Source organism: Notolepis coatsorum (assembly GCF_963971535.1).
Source record: "Notolepis coatsorum genome assembly, chromosome: 1".
Taxonomy (NCBI): domain Eukaryota; kingdom Metazoa; phylum Chordata; class Actinopteri; order Aulopiformes; family Paralepididae; genus Notolepis; species Notolepis coatsorum.
The window spans coordinates 94,233,765-94,255,604 of record NC_140165.1 but is presented as its reverse complement, the minus strand read 5'-3'; the positions used below and the strand labels follow the sequence as shown (position 1 = coordinate 94,255,604).

The 21,840-nt window shown below is 42.9% G+C and overlaps 1 protein-coding gene across 1 annotated transcript in view; it reads left to right on the top strand.

Annotated features, from left to right (window-relative positions):
- Positions 1-3,630: 3,630 nt before the first annotated feature.
- The window catches only part of LOC311243151 (uncharacterized protein), a gene marked incomplete at its 5' end in the record, with an annotated part of 42,505 nt that continues 24,295 nt past the window's right edge, over positions 3,631-21,840 (top strand). Inside the window, 5 exons of the mRNA XM_084332263.1 lie at positions 3,631-5,583; positions 8,076-8,137; positions 8,669-8,707; positions 8,905-9,222; positions 12,089-12,375. Of these exons, the coding sequence (XP_084188389.1) occupies positions 3,631-5,583; positions 8,076-8,137; positions 8,669-8,707; positions 8,905-9,222; positions 12,089-12,375 (2,659 nt within the window). The remainder of the gene's footprint in view (positions 5,584-8,075; positions 8,138-8,668; positions 8,708-8,904; positions 9,223-12,088; positions 12,376-21,840) is intronic.

The window sequence follows — 21,840 nt, the reverse complement described above, 5'->3', positions numbered from 1 at the left end:
ATTGAAATCTTGCAGGTCATGGAGACCGGCAACAATTTTTTCTAACGGAAACCCTGATTTAAGTAGAGCATGCCTCATTTGCATATTTAAACATACAATTTCAGAAAACTTGTAATACAAAAAAGTCTTCAAAAAGTAATCAACTGGGGAAGTTTCATTGTGATATCTATTAGTTAAATGTTTTACCCTATTCACCTGTAGTGTCTCGCCTTAACACATTGACCGCCACGCAGTTTGCCCCTCTCATACCACTCTCTGCCACCACTCTAAGCCTATGGAGATGTTCACCTTCTTTGCAGGGCTATAACTTTTTAAATTGTATTGTTAAATTGACATTACTATGGCCCATTCAACATCGATTATCTATCGTTCAGGATGTAGGAACGTTATACTTTTTCATTCATAGATTCATACGAAAATACCGTCTAGAATATAAATATGTTTTAATCGTTTTCTGCACTAATTCCTAGAACGCTAGTTATAGGCCTAAACGCATAATATAGATTATCGATTGCAGTTTATTCGTGATACACGCTATATAAAAAAATCCAACTGAATACGATCCTAAACGTTATGACTCATCATGCGCGGATGAACGGGGGGGGGGGGTCGTTTATAATTCCGTGATAGTCAGTAAATGCTTTATGTAGTATGGGTGATATATTGATCAGAGCAGTTTGCTAGAGCCATATGAAATCCGTTTTATTTTTTTCCAAATTCCATTTAATTTTTTTCCAAATTCCGTTTTTTTCGTTTTTTTTATATTTCAGAATTCTGTATTTTGCTTTGTACGCTCATTTTACCATCAGAAATAGTGTCTAATAAGTGGGAATGAATAAATGTCTACAATTTAATAAGATATAACAGTCCATTTAATAGGGCTGTCTTAAATATTCGAAGCTTCGTTCGATGGGCATGGGATTCGAATATGAAAATAAAATTTGATTATTAAAAAATATAAAAATATAAATGATATATATATTTTTTTTTGCAAAATCAACTCTGCCTCTCTTTGTTAACTACAACAAGCAATGCTGTTTGTTATTTAAGATGAGGTCGGACTCGGCACTGACAGATTTGTGTTCATTGTGCTGCTTTTATAAAGCCTCAAATGACGGCTTACAATATTTCATGAAAGCAAAGTGTTTTGTTTGTCTAAGATTTAAAAAGGTTTAAACTTTACAGCACTGACAAAGTTGAACAAAGTGCTGTACAAGTCCCACAACATAAAAAAAATATATATATATATATATAATAATTTTTTACAGTCTATTCCATTTTTATTGCTCAATTCCGCGATTCCGTCCGCGATTCCGTGATCGCGGATTTCATATGGCTCTACAGTTTGCATTAATAATAATAAACAATCGCGCTGAAAGTAACGTTACTGTCCTCTTACCGTTCGCCGATGAGACTGGAGGATAAAGATCTCACTTATTTGACGTGGATTGACTAGATCCATTTCCGGTTTGTATGGCGAAATAAACGCCAAATCATATCGATTAGTGAGTTATGGCAGCGATCCATATACACGGATGTGTGTCTAGAGTCCCGCAACAATATGTGACTGCCGGACGCATTTCCCAGATGCACAGAGATCGACTCGATCCATTTCCGGTTTGGTAACTCGCCCGATCATCCACCAGGCGGTGGTATTGAAGCGTTGCACTGTTGTGCAGGCTCCCACTGTATCAGACCAGGCTCGGTGAGGGAATTATGAATACCATGGCGGAAAAATTAAATATGATCTCAATAACGTTGTACGCCGTGGATTGGCGGAATTTGCATGACCTTGAAACACGCCGTAAGCCTAAGCCGTAGCCGTAAGCCTAAAGAGACACCGCGAATTGTGCGCTTTGCTTACAGATTTTATATCAAATTCCAGCAAGAGCACTGCTCGATATGTAAACAAACTATTGAAGAGAAGGCCGGGACAACCTCAAACTTCAACAGACATCTGTGGAGTGGACTCAACCTTGATGACTTGGACTTGGGACTAGGGTAATGGGGACTCGGTTCGGGCTCTTCTTTGGTGACTTAGACTTGGACTCTGACTCGAACATTGGCGACTCGCGACTGACTCGGACTCGAGATTTAGTGACTGGACTACAACACTGCCTTATAGATGCTTTGTGTGGCTGACTATTTCAGTATAAACCTCCCATTGGCTGACTTTCAGTATAAGCCTCCTATTGGCTGACTATTTCAGTATAAACCTCCCATTGGCTGACTATTTCAGTATAAACCTCCCATTGGCTGACTTTCAGTATAATCCTTCCATTAACCAACTATTTCAGTATAATCCTTCCATTAACCGACTATTTCAGTATAAGCCTCCCATTGGCTGACTTTCAGTATAAGCCTACCATTGGCTGACTATTTCAGTATGAGCCTCCCATTGGCTGACTTTCAGTATAAGCCTACCATTGGCTGACTATTTCAGTATGAGCCTCCCATTGGTTGACTATTTCAGTCGAATTTCTCCCCCTCTCGCTGTTTTTTTTTTTTTTTTTTTACTGTTTTCAAAATCCCATTCTCTAGGATTAACCATAACAAAAGGAAGCCTTCGAACTAGCAAGCTACACTTAGGAAATATTTAAATGAATCAATTCCTGAAGAATGATGAGCACTTCTGTTAAGAGTCTAGATTTTAAAGAGGTCATTCTGCATGATTGCATGTGGGAAACGCAATTTTACAGATGTGACAATTAAACCAACTAATCAATTAGTCGCCAAATTCAATGACTGTTGGTCGACATAATAATTTAGTCGAGGACAGCCCTAGAAACAAGAAGACGGCTGATCTGAACGTGTGAATTGGAGACCAGATTCAGACTGGTTGATCGGTAATTTTCAATGATCAAACTTGGGTTCCCAGCAGTGGACCACGTGGGTCAAGGGATGATGGCAAAAAGTAAAATTTGCATTACTTGTACAATATATTCTGCTCACAACATTTATTTTGACTTTGATAAGGATGTTAGGCTACTTAGCTTTTACCTTCATCCCGTGACCCACCTGGCCCCCTTCTGGAAAACGACTGCTGTAGATGATGATGATTATGATGATAGTAAGAAGTAGGGCTGCACGATTAATGGCGATCTTGATTCATAGACCTATGCGTCGCAATCTCATTTCTAAATTATGACGATAACATATTTTTTTTTTATTACTTAAAAAAATATATATATATATTTAAAAAAGAAAATTTACTTTTTACTTAACTTTTTTAAATGATGACAAAATAAGAATCGTGTGAGAGAATCGTGATCTCAATTCGTGATTCACATTTTAGCAATAATCGTGCAGCCCTAGTAAGAAGTTCAATAACCCCATTTCTGTGTCTGCTAAACTTTTCAGCTTTGCGTTGGTATTAAGAGCGTTGTGCCTCTGCTCCTGCCCCTGGGCCCCTAACGAGCCCCCTAATAGAAGGGCTCACAGGGAGCTCCCTTCTGATTGGCTAGAGGGCCACCCCCCTGCAGCTGGCTCACATCAAAGCCCAGCTCACCCTGACGCAGATACCACACCAACAACGAGGTGTTACCTGAAAAACCAGCGCCCCAGCCCACCATCTCCCTACAACGCCCCTTTCCCCAGGAACTCCTCAGCCTTCTCAAGACTGCTAACACCATGTCCAATCCCCCTTACAACCCCTACGCCCCTGGAGCTCAGAGACCCACACAGGGGCAGTATGAGCTCACTGATTACCAGGCAGGGATCGACCCTCTTGGGGCTTCTTCTCACCCGGGCTCCGGGTCCGGCCTTGGATCCTCCAGAGCATCCTCCGGGCCTTCCACCAACCCTGGGGGAATGATCTCATCGATGCATTCCCGGACCATGAGCTATGGACCAGGGCAGAGTGGGTCTATGCACACAGCTGACACGGGGAGCACCTTAGACATGCAGAGCAGAGGAGCTCGAGAGGATCTAAAGCTACTGAGCCAGCTGGTGCAGCAGAGACGGAAGCAGCAACAGGCTTCAGACTGGGACACTCGCTCTTCTCTGGGTGTGGGGTCGACCAGTTACCCCTCATCTTCCTCTACATCACTCGGACGTTTGGATGAACACTCGGGCAAGCAGAGTGGTGGTCGTAGCTCCATGGATTGGTCGTCAAGCTACCGGGCACCCTCCTCTGCCTCCACATCCAATTTCTCCTCATCCTCTTTCTCAGCTCAAAACATGGACCTATCCCACTCGTCCCAGTCCTCAAATGTATTTAAAAACATGGACCTATCCCACTCGCCCCAGTCCTCAAAGTTATTTCAGACAACTAGTTATACTGCTGGTGGTGGTGGTGCTGGTGGCACTCGTATCGCATTCAATGAGCAAGGGGACACTATGTCTTCTATACCAGGATTAGTGGATTACTCATTGTCTGACCAGCCCTCATCTTCATTGACCAGCAACCGACCCAAATACACCTTAGAATCTGCCGCCAACATCCTTCAAATCTTTGGCCTTGAGAACGAAGACATGCAACACTTGAATGACTATAATGACAATGAATTCACCCCTGAAAATCTCCCTTTAATACTGCGAGACATCCGCCGCCGTAAAGTCCAGAAGGCCGCAGCTGCCAGCAGGTCGGACGTGGACCGCCAGCGAAGGACCGGATCTGACCAGCACGTTGGAGCTTCTGGAGTTTGCCTGAGGCAGCAAGAGGAATGGACACCCGTCCTCCACCAGCCAAGTAAAGTGATTGACTATGGACATTCTAGTAAATATACTGAAGGATTTGGGGATGAGATTAGTGGAGGGAATGAAAACACGTTGATGATGGACAGTTACAGTAGTAGCAGTCCTAGTAGAGAACCTCCACCCAAAGATTTTGGTATGGTGAAATCTAGTGGTGCCGGTTCTTCCCAGGACCAGGTTTCTTTTTCTGGTTCCAACTCATATGGATCCATGTTGAGCTCAGTGACATCGGCAAGCCTAGAACCTCCCAAACGACCCCAAACAAGGCAAGAGGCAATCCTGAGCGCGTTCCTGAAACGGATCAAGGAGCCAATATCTCCTCCAAAGCTACATGAGGACAACCGGATCCTCGAGCCCAAACCTCCCAAATCCATTTTATTGAAGAAGCCAGCTTTATCTCCTCTAAAGCTACCTGAGGACAACCGGAACCTCGAGCCCAAACCTCCCAAATCCATTGTATTGAAGAAGCCAGCTTTAGTCCCTCCTAAACAATCACAGGGGCTAAAGCAGACCAGCAAGTCAATCATAGACGCGTTTGAGAAACTAATCAAGGAGCCAATATCTCCTCCAAAGGAGGAAGACAACCAAATCAACCAGAAGTTCAAACCTCCCAAATCCATTTTAAGGTCCAAGAAGCTGTTTCCGAAAACAACCTCACCCCAACGGCTAACTGTGGTCTGTGAAGTGAACCCAAGCCATATTCCCCATATTCTCTCACCACCGCCTCTGGCCCACATGACAGTGCCACCGCCTCCCCTGAAACCACCGGCAGCACCGACGGTAGCCAAGACGCTGCCGACACCAGCGATGATGAGCGACTATTCTGCCATCACACCCAGAACCTTTCCTCATACCTGTTCTCTATGTAACATAGAACTAGACATGAAGGTGAGTATAGCCACACTGTTAAAATTCCATCCAGGATTTAGTCTTTTCTGTAATAATGTGTCATTTCAATCATGTTTATCATCTGATGTAAAAACCATGGGTTATTCTCATAAAGAATCAGAGGACATCAGTGTTGTGATCAGACTTTTACATTTAGTAATTTAGCTGACGCATATCCAAAGCGAAGACTTTTCAGTTGGGTTAGTTGTCTTTCTGTCCACTCACTGGGCCTACTGGAATTGTTGAGTGTCAGTGAGACTCATTCATTGTAAATATATATTTTTTTTTATAATTCTATAGACATTTTTATTGACTAAGGAGGATAATCCATGAAGACCAGGAGGGGAAGCTGTGGATGTGAACATATTAAAACTTGTATAAGAAACTACACTGAACTAGGGCTGGGCAATATACCAATGTTTATCGTTAAGAGTCTCTCTTTTCATACCATGGCATTTTTTTATATGCACAATTCTATTGTCCAAATGTATTAATAAAAAGCTAAATTAAATTAAATTTCTCACAAAATGATTTCTGAAATACTCAATTGAAAAGTGGTTTCATTTTGATACTGTATCACACTCATTACCAATGCAGTATGATATATGTATATGCAATGCATATATGTAGTTATATCATGATATAGTACTACATACAAAAAGTCCCTCTAAATATTGTGATATTAATTTTTTTCTCATATCGCCCAGCTTTAAATACACACAAATGCGTACACTGAATTTTGTTGAAAGAAACAAATTTGAAACCCAACACAGAATCCTTCAGATGAAGAACAAAATGTATCTATTTGGTTGTACAGTCATAGTTTACATATACAGTCATAGTAGACATTGAGTACTTAAGATGAAGTATCACATTCACACTTCCAGTGATGTTTGGATTGGCTTACAGCTGCAAATACACAGGCTGTCTGAAAAAATTTGGTTAGACGGCTCATTGTCTGAAGGGTTCAGTTGAGAATTACCAGATACGGTAGGTACCTGATTGTTCAAAGTCATCATGAAACATCACAATAGTGTTTTGCTTCCATGACTTGACACCATCTTGTTTAATATTATTAGTAACGTTATCATATCCTTTTTTGATTGTAACTTTTCACTTTTAAATGGTTTTAGTAACACCTTGCCCAGGGACTGACATTTAAAATTAGCAGACTGGCCAAATATGGAGTTGATGTGCGCTGTCCCTGCAAAGAAATGAATCCTGCTTGGGTGTGACTTGACGCCAGGATGGACTCTTATTTGAATACTGACCAAAGATGGCGGCAACAAGGAGCGTGACTGTGATGTTAGGCTAAAGTCCTTTGTTGAAACGATTCCTCTTGGAGTTGAGTCCCACCCCAACTGGAGGTTCCATTCAGGAAAAGGTCAAATTGCAGAAGCGAGATGCCAACTTAATTTAGTTATATTGTGCTTGTGCTGTGCAATGACAATAACATGGAATAAAATCTTGAAAGGTGACTTAACAACTTGACTGTTGATTGTACACTGTAAAGATATATATATTTACCGGTGTATATACTTTTTTTTTTTTTTTTTTTTTTTTATATATATATATATCACTGTGCCTCAATGTTTCAGAGCAATGATTGTTAAGAACGTAACTGTTGTTTTATGAACTCTGGATGTTCGGTCAGGAATATTGAAATGGAACAAACCGCAAGCCGTGTTTCAGTTCCAAAGGGCCTCACATGTCCTTGTTTTTGTGGAGGATGGAAGATGGATGTTACTGTTTTATGAACTCTGGATGTTCGGTCAGGAATATTGAAATGGCACAAACCGCAAGCCGTGTTTCAGTTCCAAAGGGCCTCACATGTCCTTGTTTTTGTGGAGGATGGAAGATGGATGTTACTTTTATTTTTCTGTCATTCATTCAAAATGCTATTTTACACCGACACTTCAGCCCTTTATCAATGCTATGAACTCAGAATGCAGAGATGGATATTTTGTGGACATTTGTTTGAAATCTACCAGTTTTATGGACAATTAATTTCATGGAACTAAATGGACGACTAATTTCATGGATCTAAATGGACGACTAATTTCATGGAAGAACAAATCAACATTTTTGCAGGTTATGTTTCAGTTCCAAAGAGCCTTTCTTGTCCTTGTTTTTGTGGATGGATGGAAGGTGGACGTTCCTTTTTTTTTTATTTTTCTGTCATTCATTCAAACTTAAGTGGACACTTTATCAGCTTTTTATTAATGCTATGAACTCGGAACGCAGAGATGGATATTTTGGAGACATTTGTTTGAAATATACCAATTTTATCAACAACTTCATTTCATGGAAGACTTTGTAAAAGTGAACTTTGTGAAACTGGATTAAAGGCAGTAGTTTCTGCAGATTCTTTCTGCTTGATCCTGTAAAAACATGAGGATGATGATGGTGGTGGTGAAGATGGAGGCTGTTGGTAGTGGTGTTGAGGATGATTAAGGCTTGTCTAATTGCTATTTTGTTGTTTTGGTCGCCAGAAATGGATCGTCCACCAGAACTCCAACGTACACATCGAGAGCTGCAGATTCCTTCGCAAAAAGTCAGTCTTTGTTTGTCTTTCTTTATTTTCATCCCATTGAAGGTCCAATTCGTGCTTTTAAAAAGAGTTCTGTGGTTGAATGAAAAATACGTACTTTGCTCTGATTAATGATTAATCAAATGTATTATATAATGTTAATGTGCCAAGGTTGGCTAATTTTCTTCTGCAGTCCCTGGCATGTTAAAAGGCACCATCTATAAGATTGCATTTCATATCATAAATACATTTTGTTACATACCAATAGGTGAAATTAATAAAGGCAGAAATATTAAAAGGCACATCTAGGCATAAAGTTACAAGGGTTTTTAACCCTTTGGATGCATCACAGACTGGTTTTAGGTGAAAAGTAGTACGAGTAGTGAAACAAAATACAAAATACCGGTAAGTAATTCATTACTTTTACAAGAAGTAACACTTTTGTCTGTGCTTATCATGCATATTGCCCCTCCATGTGCATCACATAATGTCTTGTAGATTATATTGATGGTTTGTACAATAGATGTAATAACAATGCTTGTTATTCTCACCAAGGTACCCTGACTGGAATGGGGAAATAAACCCTGCACCCAGGTGAGTTACTAGCAGCTAGCACCTTTTGTGTGAATGTATCTATGTGGCACTTTTCTTTGATATCACAATACTGAGATTTAAGATAAAATTGTCTTTGTGGAAAAACTTTATTCTTTTGGAATTAGTTCTAGTTGAGACTAAATAAAAAGGCATTGGCTGTTTGCTGACCTTTTTATGTCTTTTTTTTCTTCCGTCAGTAGAGATGTCAAGCACTCTTCTTCCCAGAGTTCTAAGCACCATCGCAAGGCAACCAGGGGCTCTCGCTCCCCCGGCCCTCGGCGTTACACTCGTTCCCGCTCTCCCAGCACCAGGCGGTATTCCCGGTCCCGCTCTCCCAGCACCAGGCGGTATTCCCGGTCCCGCTCTCCCAGGCGTTACTCTCGTCCCCGCTCTCCCAGGCGTTACTCTCGTTCCAGCTCTTCCAGCACCGGGAGTTACTCCCGCTCTCGCAGCCCCAGCTGCCCTCGGCGCTACTCCCGTTCCCGATCATCACGCAGTCCTAGACACAAACGCAGGTTTGTGGGATATGTACACTCAACTTGTCTCTCTCTCTCTCTCTCTCTCTCTCTCTCACACATTGTGTAGGTATACTTTCAGAAACCGTAGAATCTTATACTCGGATACACTCACACAAAGACTTGGTTAGGGGTGGGCGGTATAGCGGTTGAACCGGTGCCATGGTAGAGATTTGACTACTGAATGTACCGTTATAAGGGTATTTTTTAGGATACTTTTTCACATTTACAAATGTAACACACAAAGCTAGCGAAATGCGCACTGCCCTTTCACTGCCGCACTACCAAACGGTTAACCCGTTCACTGCGACAATACACAGAAGGTTAACCCTTTCACTGCCACACAACATCAGGTTAACCCTTTCACTGCTGCAGTGAAAGGGTTAAAACAAAATATACTAGTCAAGCGGTTGGTTCATTATTGGCTACTAAAACTGCCTGGTGAAATGCAGGGCAGCGAGCATGATGCGGGAGCTCCCGTTCCCCTGGAAACAATTGGTTAGAAAGAAGGGTGCTCCGTCCATCGTCCGGACGTGGTTTGGGTTTAAAAAGTCTGACATTGAGCAGAAAACTATTATCCATCTATTATGTCCAACATGAGTTGTTGTCGGATGCGTGCCGTGCAGCACACAAGCAGTCCCTCCACACAGACACAAGCAGTCCCTCCACACACAGTCTCTCCACACAGACACAAGCAGTCCCTCCACACACAGTCCCTCCACACAGACACAAGCAGTCCCTCCACACACAGTCCCTCCACACAGACACAAGCAGTCCCTCCACACAGACACAAGCAGTCCCTCCACACAGACACAAGCAGTCCCTCCACACAGACACAAGCAGTCCCTCCACAGACACAAGCAGTCCCTCCACACACAGTCCCTCCACACAGACACAAGCAGTCCCTCCACACAGACACAAGCAGTCCCTCCACACAGACACAAGCAGTCCCTCCACACAGACACAAGCAGTCCCTCCACACAGACACAAGCAGTCCCTCCACACAGACACAAGCAGTCCCTCCACACAGACACAAGCAGCCCCTCCACACAGACACAAGCAGTCCCTCCACAGACACAAGCAGTCCCTCCACACAGACACAAGCAGTCCCTCCACACAGACACGAGCAGTCCCTCCACAGACACAAGCAGTCCCTCCACACAGACACAAGCAGTCCCTCCACACAGACACAAGCAGTCCCTCCACACAGACACAAGCAGTCCCTCCACACAGACACAAGCAGTCCCTCCACACAGACACAAGCAGTCCCTCCACAGACACAAGCAGTCCCTCCACACAGACACAAGCAGTCCCTCCACACAGACACAAGCAGTCCCTCCACAGACACAAGCAGTCCCTCCACACAGACACGAGCAGTCCCTCCACAGACACAAGCAGTCCCTCCACACAGACACAAGCAGTCCCTCCACAGACACAAGCAGTCCCTCCACACAGACACAAGCAGTCCCTCCACACAGACACAAGCAGTCCCTCCACAGACACAAGCAGTCCCTCCACAGACACAAGCAGTCCCTCCACAGACACAAGCAGTCCCTCCACACAGACACAAGCAGTCCCTCCACACAGACACAAGCAGTCCCTCCACACAGACACAAGCAGTCCCTCCACACAGACACAAGCAGTCCCTCCACACAGACACAAGAAGTCCCTCCACAGACACAAGCAGTCCCTCCACACAGACACAAGAAGTCCCTCCACACAGACACAAGAAGTCCCTCCACACTGACACAAGCAGTCCCTCCACACAGACACAAGAAGTCCCTCCACAGACACAAGCAGTCCCTCCACACAGACACAAGAAGTCCCTCCACACAGACACAAGCAGTCCCTCCACACAGACACAAGAAGTCCCTCCACACAGACACAAGCAGTCCCTCCACACAGACACAAGAAGTCCCTCTACACAGACACAAGCAGTCCCTCCACACAGACACAAGCAGTCCCTCCACACTGACACAAGCAGTCCCTCCACACAGACACAAGAAGTCCCTCCACAGACACAAGCAGTCCCTCCACACAGACACAAGAAGTCCCTCCACAGACACAAGCAGTCCCTCCACACAGACACAAGCAGTCCCTCCACAGACACAAGCAGTCCCTCCACACAGACACAAGCAGTCCCTCCACACACAGTCCCTCCACACAGACACAAGCAGTCCCTCCACAGACACAAGCAGTCCCTCCACACAGACACAAGCAGTCCCTCCACACAGACACAAGCAGTCCCTCCACACAGACACAAGCAGTCCCTCCACACAGACACAAGCAGTCCCTCCACACAGACACAAGCAGTCCCTCCACACAGACACAAGCAGTCCCTCCACACAGACACAAGCAGTCCCTCCACACACAGTCCCTCCACACAGACACAAGCAGTCCCTCCACAGACACGAGCAGTCCCTCCACACAGACACAAGCAGTCCCTCCACACAGACACAAGCAGTCCCTCCACACAGACACAAGCAGTCCCTCCACACAGACACAAGCAGTCCCTCCACACAGACACAAGCAGTCCCTCCACACAGACACAAGCAGTCCCTCCACACAGACACAAGCAGTCCCTCCACACAGACACAAGCAGTCCCTCCACACAGACACAAGCAGTCCCTCCACACAGACACAAGCAGTCCCTCCACACAGACACAAGCAGTCCCTCCACACAGACACAAGCAGTCCCTCCACAGGTGGTGCTAAACGAAAGACCACAACACAGACATTTCTAGCTTCCTAGTCATTTTCCAGTGTCTGTGACAAAATAAGCAATTGCTACCCCTAATCTTAGCATGGGGCAGTAGGAAAGGCCATTTCTCGCACTTGAATTTGTATGTCTCTCTCATCCCTCCAGGTCTTTTTCCCGCTCCCCTCACTATCCTCATAACGTGGTGGTCATTCCCAAATATACGCCTCCTATACGCTTCCCTCAGCGCTTCCCTCAGCGCTCCCCTCAACGCTTCCCTCAGCGCTCCCCTCAACGCTCCCCTCAACGCTTCCCTCAACGCTTCCCTCAACACTCCCCATACCCCTCCCCTTCCACCTGGACTCCCTCCTCTTACAAATGGAGACGGCCTTCACCAAAACCCTCCAGCCACCAACGGAAAGAGGGGGCTGAGAAACTGTCCAGGAAACTGTCAGGTTAGAGAGAAAAACGCAACATAAACTTAGACCCTCAGATGGTCATTGTACTAAATTTGACTTTGCTTTCTGACATATTCTACTTAACACTAGCTCTTGGTATCAGATGTTGTTAGGAGTACATCAGACGAATAACCATAACTCTGTTGTTTACATTTTCACTGGAACAATGTTTTCAAACTTTATTTTCTATAATAATAATAATAACTTTATTTGTATAGCACTTTTCATACAGAAATTGCAGTTCAAAGTGCTTCACAACAGTAAAAAATACAGGCATAAGCGAGCATAAAAAATGTAATACAAAAAGATAGAGGGGTAGCAAGGTAAGGTAAATCAGTTTTTCAGTAATACAAATAATAAAATAGATTAGATAGAGTAAAAAAGCGCAGTTTGATTCAGTTTAAAATAGGCTAAAAATAATTAAATAGAACGGACAGTAAAAAGTGTGATAGAATTGTTCAATAAAAAATATATAACAGCAGTGTATCACTCTTAACACTTTGAGTTTCTTTACAAAGTACAGTTCTAAATTACCTTATAGAACAACAGAGCAGTGCGTCGCTCACAACAACATTCTAAGGATGATAAGGTGTTGTGTTCGTTCATAGTTAAATATAGTATGTTGATTCATTTGTTGTTCTAAATTCTTTTAACGGCACTATTTTTTTAACGCAAGATTAACGCTTAAAAAAAGAAAAAGAAAAAAAAATTACTTGATACACTCATTGATACTATGTTTGTTTCTGACTCAGTGTGTGTGTGTGAGAGAGATAGAGAGAGGGGGGGTGAGAGAGATGAGGGGGCAAGAGAGAAAGCGAGCTCGGAGAGTGTGTGAGAGACAGGTGGCTGGGGGTGAATGTAATAAGTTCCTAACGTTATGCTAGCAGGTGATAAATAAATTCACAGTTGCTGTGGATGTTTTTTAACCACTAAAATAAACTAGTTTCATTATTTGTTTGTGTGCTAGCCAGCTGGTATCCTTTACAACAATTCAGTTCAGTTCAGAGTTTTTATTTGCCACATGGAATCATACAATCAGAGTTTCTTCATTACACAATCATAAATATCATTCCATGGACAAAAGGAGCAGGAAGAAGACCCTAAACTAAACAAGTATTTACTTAATGGTCGGCGTGCAACCTAATTTACACAAATAATAATTTATACCATTATACAAGAGCTTATACAAGAGCTGACAATTGACTGACTGATGGGCCAATCGGGGTAACCCATGTACTGTATATTATGCAATATTTCAAATGAAGTAGATTTGATATCTGAAATGTCGATATCCAGGGAGGTGCACTTTAGTCATCATTTAGTCAACAACAGAACAGTTTACAAAACAATAACAAATGTATTTGTTTCCTCAATCAAAAGGTTTATTTTCACAGCAGCGACATATTGCATTCTCGCAACATTGCATGGCATATGAAACGGAAATGTAGAGGCCTAGACATATTAAAACACATTTGTCTACTTTAAGCGGGCGAGCTGCATATGTGGCCAAAAAAAGTCACTCGCCACTTAAAAAACGTGAATGAAATCTACTGTAAGTACAATTACTTTTTTTTATAGTGTAAATTGCTCCGCCATTATTTATCAGATTGCAACGCAGTTTTTTGCTAGACGTTCCCAGAAAGGTAGAGAAACTAACTGCGTTCTATTTTATGGTAATAATGTTCAGGTTTGTTCCACCCGTGAGATATGATCCCGAAAAAAAGCTTGATTTTGATTGACGGGCTGGCGTGTGCTGGGAAGTGTAGTTTTTTTTCTCGTTTTTTGGCGCATCGAAAGCCCTGCATCTCTTCTCTCAAAAGACTACACTCAAGTTAAGGGTCCCATGCATTATAAATGGCCTTTTCCAGTGTTTAACATTGTTTCCTAGCAATGGGGGATTATATCAATGTGGTCTGTGTCTAATTATCATATTGACTCATCAGTCTAGTCTCGAGTCTTCCCTCACTCAACTAAGCCATTCTGATTTGACTGTTTTGCTGACGTGAATAAGGCACTGATCTGCATAACTAACGGGCCCTCAACAGCAGAGCGAATGGAAATACCTTCACTTCCTCAAACGGGTGGGTGCAGACAGAGCGAGGCAGAGAACAAGCGAGCGAGAGAGAGAGATAGAGAGGGAGAGAGAGAGAGATAGAGAGAGGGACAGGAGCTTCTGTCGGGGAAACAAACACACACGTTTTACACACAACCTGACCGGCGTGCATGGAGGGACTTCTCCCGGAGCACGCTCATAACACACGCGTTTTACACACAACCTGACCGCGCGCGTGGAGGGACTTCTCCCGGAGCACGCTCATAACACACACGTTTTACACACAACCTGACCGGCGGGCGTGGAGGGACTTCTCCCGGAGCACGCTCATAACACACGCGCATTTTACACACAACCTGACCGGCAGGCGTGGAGGGACTTCTCCCGGAGCACGCTCATAACACACGCGCATTTTACACACAACCTGACCGGCGCGCGTGGAGGGACTTCTCCCGGAGCACGCTCATAACACACGCGCATTTTACACACAACCTGACCGGCGGGCGTGGAGGGACTTCTCCCGGAGCACGCTCATAACACACGCGCATTTTACACACAACCTGACCGGCGCGCGTGGAGGGACTTCTCCCGGAGCACGCTCATAACACACGCGCATTTTACACACAACCTGACCGCGCGCGTGGAGGGACTTCTCCCGGAGCACGCTCATAACACACGCATTTTACACACAACCTGACCGGCGCGCGTGGAGGGACTTCTCCCGGAGCACGCTCATAACACACGCGCATTTTACACACAACCTGACCGGCGCGCGTGGAGGGACTTCTCCCGGAGCACGCTCATATCACTGTCAAAATATCTTTGACTCCCACGCCCATATTCCGATCCGTGCAATAATATTCACAGTGGTATATATTGTCATTTGAAACAAGTTACCAATGCATTGTCCCGTGGGATTATGCCCCCCGCGGCGAAATTAATTAGTATCCCCCTCCTCTATCTCTCTATCTCTCTCTCTGTGCCAGTGCAGACTGTGGGTGACTGTCACTCAAAGTGCTTATGGGCGGAGCCCATCCAAGAACAGCCTGAAATCCTGAAGTAGAAAAATTATGCTTTTGAGTACTTCATTAGAAATGCAAAACAATGAATCTTTTTGAAAAAAACTTTACAGATGTGTTCCATAGACTCGCAGGAATTGTGTAAAGTTGCCCAAATAGTGCAAGGAATAGCAATGCATGTCCCCTTTACGTTGCGCCAAATCCTCACGTCAATAAGCGCCTTTTTCCGACTCGATGGGCTGAGATTTCTATAAACTCATATTTCACTAATAACACTTTAAATCATTGTTAACCGATTCACGGCCAACCACGTATATATACTAGTGTTGTCACGATACTGGGATTTCGATACGATACCTTGAAAAGTATTGATATTTCGATACCATTTTGATACCAAAAAATTTATAATAATAATATATATATATATATATATTTCTTTATTTTTTTTACAAATTTTGCTTTTGTTGCTGGTTGACATTTAAAAATAACAAAATTATCTAATCTAAATCAAACCCCTCTTAAAAACAAAAACCTGTTTAACCTAGCCATCTATAAAACATCATGCTAAAACTGTGAAACAAACTCTCCTAAAGAAAGAAATACATAGCAAACATGACTCAGTTATGCAATAGTGCTGCTGCTTTTTATTTGGTTAACACTTTGATCGCCATGGTTCAAATTCATAATTTACCATCCCTAGCCAGCTCTATTTGTCTATGGAGAAGTTCCCCTTCTTTGCAGGGCTATAACTTTTTAAATTCTATTGCTAAATTGCCATTATTATGGCCCATTCAAATAATGTCCTATATCCATTGTTCAGGGTGTAGCAACGATATACTTTTTCATTCACATATTCATACTAAAATATGGTCTAAAGTATAAGTATGTTTTTATTGTTTTCTGCAGCTTTCTCCAGAACTTGATTTATAGCTCCAAATGCATTATATTGATGATCAAATACAGTTTGGTAGCGATCGTTGCCAGATGAAAAATGTCAACTGGAGGTACTTCTAGAATTTACTACGTATCATCTGATATTGACCGGATGGGCGAGGGGGCGTTTATAATTCCGTGGGCAACGTTATACCATTCATCTAGTGTGGGTCATATGATCATCAGATCAGTTAGTATAGAATACGTTAGAAAATAACGCTGGATCTTATCATATCTTCCTCGCGCCGTTGGACGATCAGCGTGGAGTAGACAGTTTTCGATTATGGGATGTTGATCCTGATGAACCATTTCCAGGTTGTATAATACCGGTACTATATACGTCCAAATAACGTTGTTTATTGAGTTAGGGCGAGCGATTGATTATCCAGTGTGTTGAGATGGGGTCCGGCTACCGATCGCGAGTGCCCGGACGGATTATGGATGAGCACTTCCTGTTTGGCGCGCCCCTCCCTCTTGGCCGATCGGCCACCGGATGGCGCTCTTGAACCGTTAGACAGTTGAGTGGAGCTCACCAGTACATCTCATGTCTCCGGAGGAGAAATATGATTTCGATCACAGATTTTTGAATTATTGATATCAAAGACAAGTTACGGCGTCTTCGGCAGAATGAGCATGGCTAGGAATGACGTCTAAACACGTCATCGGCGATTAAAGTGTTAAAACAACTACAACAATTTTCGAGAGAGACTCTCATTAAACACTTCATGGAAACGGGGTAACGTTATGTCGAGTTCATACGTGTACTAGTGTAGTATGAATGAACTCGACCTAACGTTACTCCGTTTCCATGAAGTAATTATAAAGGTGGCTAGCTAGCATAAGCTAACGGACGGAGCTAACGGACTAGCTAACGTTAGCTAATAGCTTTGTTTACAAACTGAAGACAGGTATGACACGTCTGTGAGGGGGAGGAGGCTGCAGCAGCTTGTGTCTGTTGGTCTCTGAGGAGGAGGACAGCAGCGTGTCTGTCTGTCAACAACTTGCGGGAGCAAGCCAGCTGGTATCGATACTGCAGAAAGTATCGATATTTCGGGAAATGAGTATCGAAACCGTTTTAAATATTCAGTATCGATATTTCGATATTTTTGACACTAATATATACATGATTGGGAGCCAGCGCTTGACGGCCAACCACATATATATACGTGGTAAACTCTGTTTTGCTTTTATTCCATTTTAATATCCTACTCCTACTCAATGTCACAGAGCTGTATTTTGGCTGGAAAAGGCATATCGGGACTCCGAAAGTGCAGTACCGGCCAGATCCTGGTATTGGCGCTGTCTCGAGAATGCAGTTTCCCCTGTTGCAGACCGGGTGTCACTTTATTTTCGCTCTGGGTTAGATTTTCTGTTAGCCTAAAGCTATGGCTTCACCAGATCGCCTGGAATCCTTTTTGTGACGCCGAATTCAGTATTCAGTAAAGGAATATAGCATCAGCCAATGGACATATCGATCTACCAGATGGCGATCAAATAACTGGTAAATTATTTTTGGAATCCAACCGGCCACTAGGGGTGGAACGGTTCACAAAATGGACGGTTCGGTTCGTATCACTGTTTTGGGGTCACCTTTCGGTTTGGTTCGATATACGTTGTTTTTTTATATAAAAAAAATATTTAACACTCAAAAATCTAAACATGCTTCTCATTTATTTATAATAAAAAATTAAATAAAAAGTTTACAGTAAACTGATATAGGCTACATTTGTCAAAGTATTAACTTAGTGCAAACAAACGATATGCTCAGCCAGCACTAGACTTTCCTTTCTTTAACACATTCCCGCCCGACAACGTATATATCCGTGTTTCGAATCCATGCTTAACTCTTTCAGTGCCACGCCTGGTTTTCCGTTTTACTGCTTGAATGCCACCATCGGCGCCAATGTTAACGTTAATATCGCCTAATCTATGTTTTAAATTATGGCTATGTGTCTAATCTGCCCATCGCATTATCAAAGACTATTTTCCAGTCAGTGCTGTGAAGACAGATTGTTTTTTTATCGCGTCGTTTCCGTTTCAGAGCAGTTAGAAAAGCCCCCGTTTTGATATAAAAAACAGCTCATTCTGGAGCATTCTATGAAAATCGTCTTTTAGTGGAATATTCCACAACGTTGATATTCGTCTGCCTTTTTATGAATCGTTTTCAAATAAATGCTAGATGATCAATATTATACGTGCACGCAAGCACATTACGGCTGCGCACTGATAATCGCTCCGTTGATTTCCTCTCGGACTTTTACAGTGAAACCGAAAGAAAACATTTCACAAAACAGCTTATAACTAGGGGTGCACCGATATATCGGTCGGGTATCGGTATCGGCCGATAAGTGCCTTGTTGACTGCTATCGGCCTATCGGCCGATAAGCTCAAATGTGCCGATAGCAGTCGCCGATAAATACCCATCAATTTGTGTAGCGTCAAAAGGCAAAAAAAAAAAGTTCACTCGCGCGATCTACCTGCACAACGCCCGCCGTCCGCCCCACACACACACAATCTACTGCATCAAAGTAACTACTTATGATTAACAAGGCATTCGTTTTGTGGCATTAGCGTTATATAGTTAGTGTTACACGGACAATAACATCAGCATATTATTATTACCCATAGCAGCAAGGCATTACTCCGAGTCCGTTCATTAGCTCGGTTCCATTCCGTTGCTCATTCCGTACCCAACTACACATTCTGCAATCTGTTAATAAAGTTTTCAACCAGACAAATGTATAGAAAGGCTTTGTTTTATTATAACATTTGTTGCAGTAAAATCATTATGTCTCATTTGGTCATGCGTGGAGCGCCGGTAACGTAGCTACGTTATTAGCTATTAGATGCAAGACTAACGTTACTGGTGAAAATGTGATTTGCGTTGGAATACTCCTTTGTCAACTTGCTGTACTTTGCTTGCAGGTCTGCAGTCATTATTGCTGCATTATGAATAGCCGCAACTTTAGCCAAGGTAACGTTATGGCTAAACCTTTAACAATAGTTAACGCTAGCTTTCGGTTAGCTGTTCAATGCTATTAATAACACAACTCCCCGTCAACACCCTCTCTCGGGAAGATGGCATTTAAGAAAGTATCTGCTGTTAAAATGAAGTGTTACACGTTCAATAACAAGCATATTATTTACCCGAAGATAGCAGTAAACAAGGCATTACTCCGTTAGTACGTTCATAGCTCGGTTCCATTCCGTTGCTCATTCCGTACCCAACTACACATTCTGCAATCTGTTAATAAAGTTTTCAACCAGACAAATGTATAGAAAGGCTTTGTTTTATTATAACATTTGTTGCAGTAAAATCATTATGTCTCATTTGGTCATGCGTGGAGCGCCGGTCGGCGGGCCGGGCAGCTAACGTAGCTAAGTGTGTTCTGCTCTCGCAAACAGAATGCCCGGAAGTAGAAAAATTTATAAACGCTTGCCGATTGGTGGTAAGGACAGCAGGAGGTGGGTGCTAGCGGTCACCGGTGTGGCGTAATTGGCCGAATCGACTGTCAATCAAAATGGTTCCATTGCATTGGTTGAAAGCTCTGGTTGAGAGAATAGTATCCTGCTGCAGGCCGCAAGAATGGTTCCATTGCATTGGTTGAAAGCTCTGGTTGAGAAAATAGTATCCCTCTGCAGGCCGCAAGACGATACTGGGAGAGAGATAGTGATACCATAAACATATTTCTTGATGTTTCCTTTTTTTAAGTAAGTAAAGAGGCCTACAAATACAAACATACACATACAAATATACAGTAGTTTCATTAAAAAAAAAAAAAAAATTAAAAAAATTAAAATAAATTTACAAATACTTATATACAAATATACAAATATCGGTATCGGTATCGGCCGATAGTGTTAGTTGAACAATCGGTATCGGTATCGGCGGCCAATTTTCATATCGGTGCATCCCTACTTATAACTTCATCAAACTTACTCTGATTATCCTACCACTGATAACATAGAGTCCTTACCTGACATCAGATGGTATCCAACTGGTATATTCCAATTCCTGATCACCATTCGAAAAAATCGATACGTGTATGGATCCAACGCGACACAGTAGATCTCCATTATCCGCGGGGATCTGAGGCTCCAGAATGAACTGTGGTAACCCCGGCTGGATCAGTGAACTGGAAAATGTGGAGTACCGGATTTTTTTCCCCATTCATTTTCATTGAGTTCATTCCAAAATCACTTATGTCATCTGGGAGACGACAGGGGGCGCTTTTTTCCACAGTGATCACCGGCGCAGCTCGGCTATAGTCGGGTAGGCTCGGGTGATGCAATAATTTTTCAGATCGCAAAAAAAAATAAAAATTAATAATTCCGAGAAATCTTGTGAGTGGCACGCAACCACCTATAAAAAAAAACAGAGAAATCTCGTGAGTGGCACTGAAAGAGTTAAAGGACCAACCACGGATATCTCTGTGGCAAGGTTGTTTTGGCTTTTATTCCATTTTAATAACCTATTCAAGGTCGCCGAGCTGCACTGCAGATGTACCCTACTCTTTGAATTCGAAAAAGTGCATTACCGGCCAGATCCTCTTAGGGGCGCTGTATAATGATAATGCAAGTTGTCTTTTTTTTCTGGATTTCCAATGTAGTTTTCTACTCGCCTGAAGCGATACCTATAGCCTGTTGCACGGAATACGTTTTGGATCGCGGATTTCACTATGCTGTAAGGGAATATATCATCAGCCAATGGACATATCGATCTACCAGATGGCGATCGATAACTGGGAAATGGTCTGGGGGATCCAACCGGCTCATGGTAAGATCTTTTTCACGTATATTACATGCTGATCAGGGCTTGTTATGATACTCAACCAGCCGATCAGCGTATGTGGCTACTGAGACGAACACGGTTATTGGTAATCAATAATCAGAAACGACGTCCCCCGCCCCCCCCCCCCCCCCCCCCTTTCATGCATTCATGCTTGAGGATCGTACCGAACATATGCAGCTTGAGTTTTAACTGTAGCTTCTGTATAACCCAAATGCCATTGGATATAACGTTAGTAGCTATTAGCCCTTTATCCAGCCTTCCAGGAAATATACTAGACCAAATCCCGTATAACGCTTATATTCAAGACGCTATAAAATGAGAACGTATTGATGAAAGAATTATTTCTTTAAGCCATTTTGAAGGGACGGTTTATGGTCTCAATTGACAATGAGAATGGACAGATAGCAATACTATAAAGTATAGATTTAGCTCTACAAACAGCCCCACGGACTGTGCAAGTCTGTTTACATATGCTGGCCGTCTACAGTGATTTTAGACGCATCCAAATGGCCGCCAATGTGTTAATATAAACACAAAAAAACATGTTAATATAAACACAAAAAAACAATGTCAACAATGTTTAAATTCCCTGATTGTCAGTTCTTAATGGAAAGATTCGTTTTCTGCTTGAAATTAAAGTGCAGTATTTGAAATACAATGAAAGG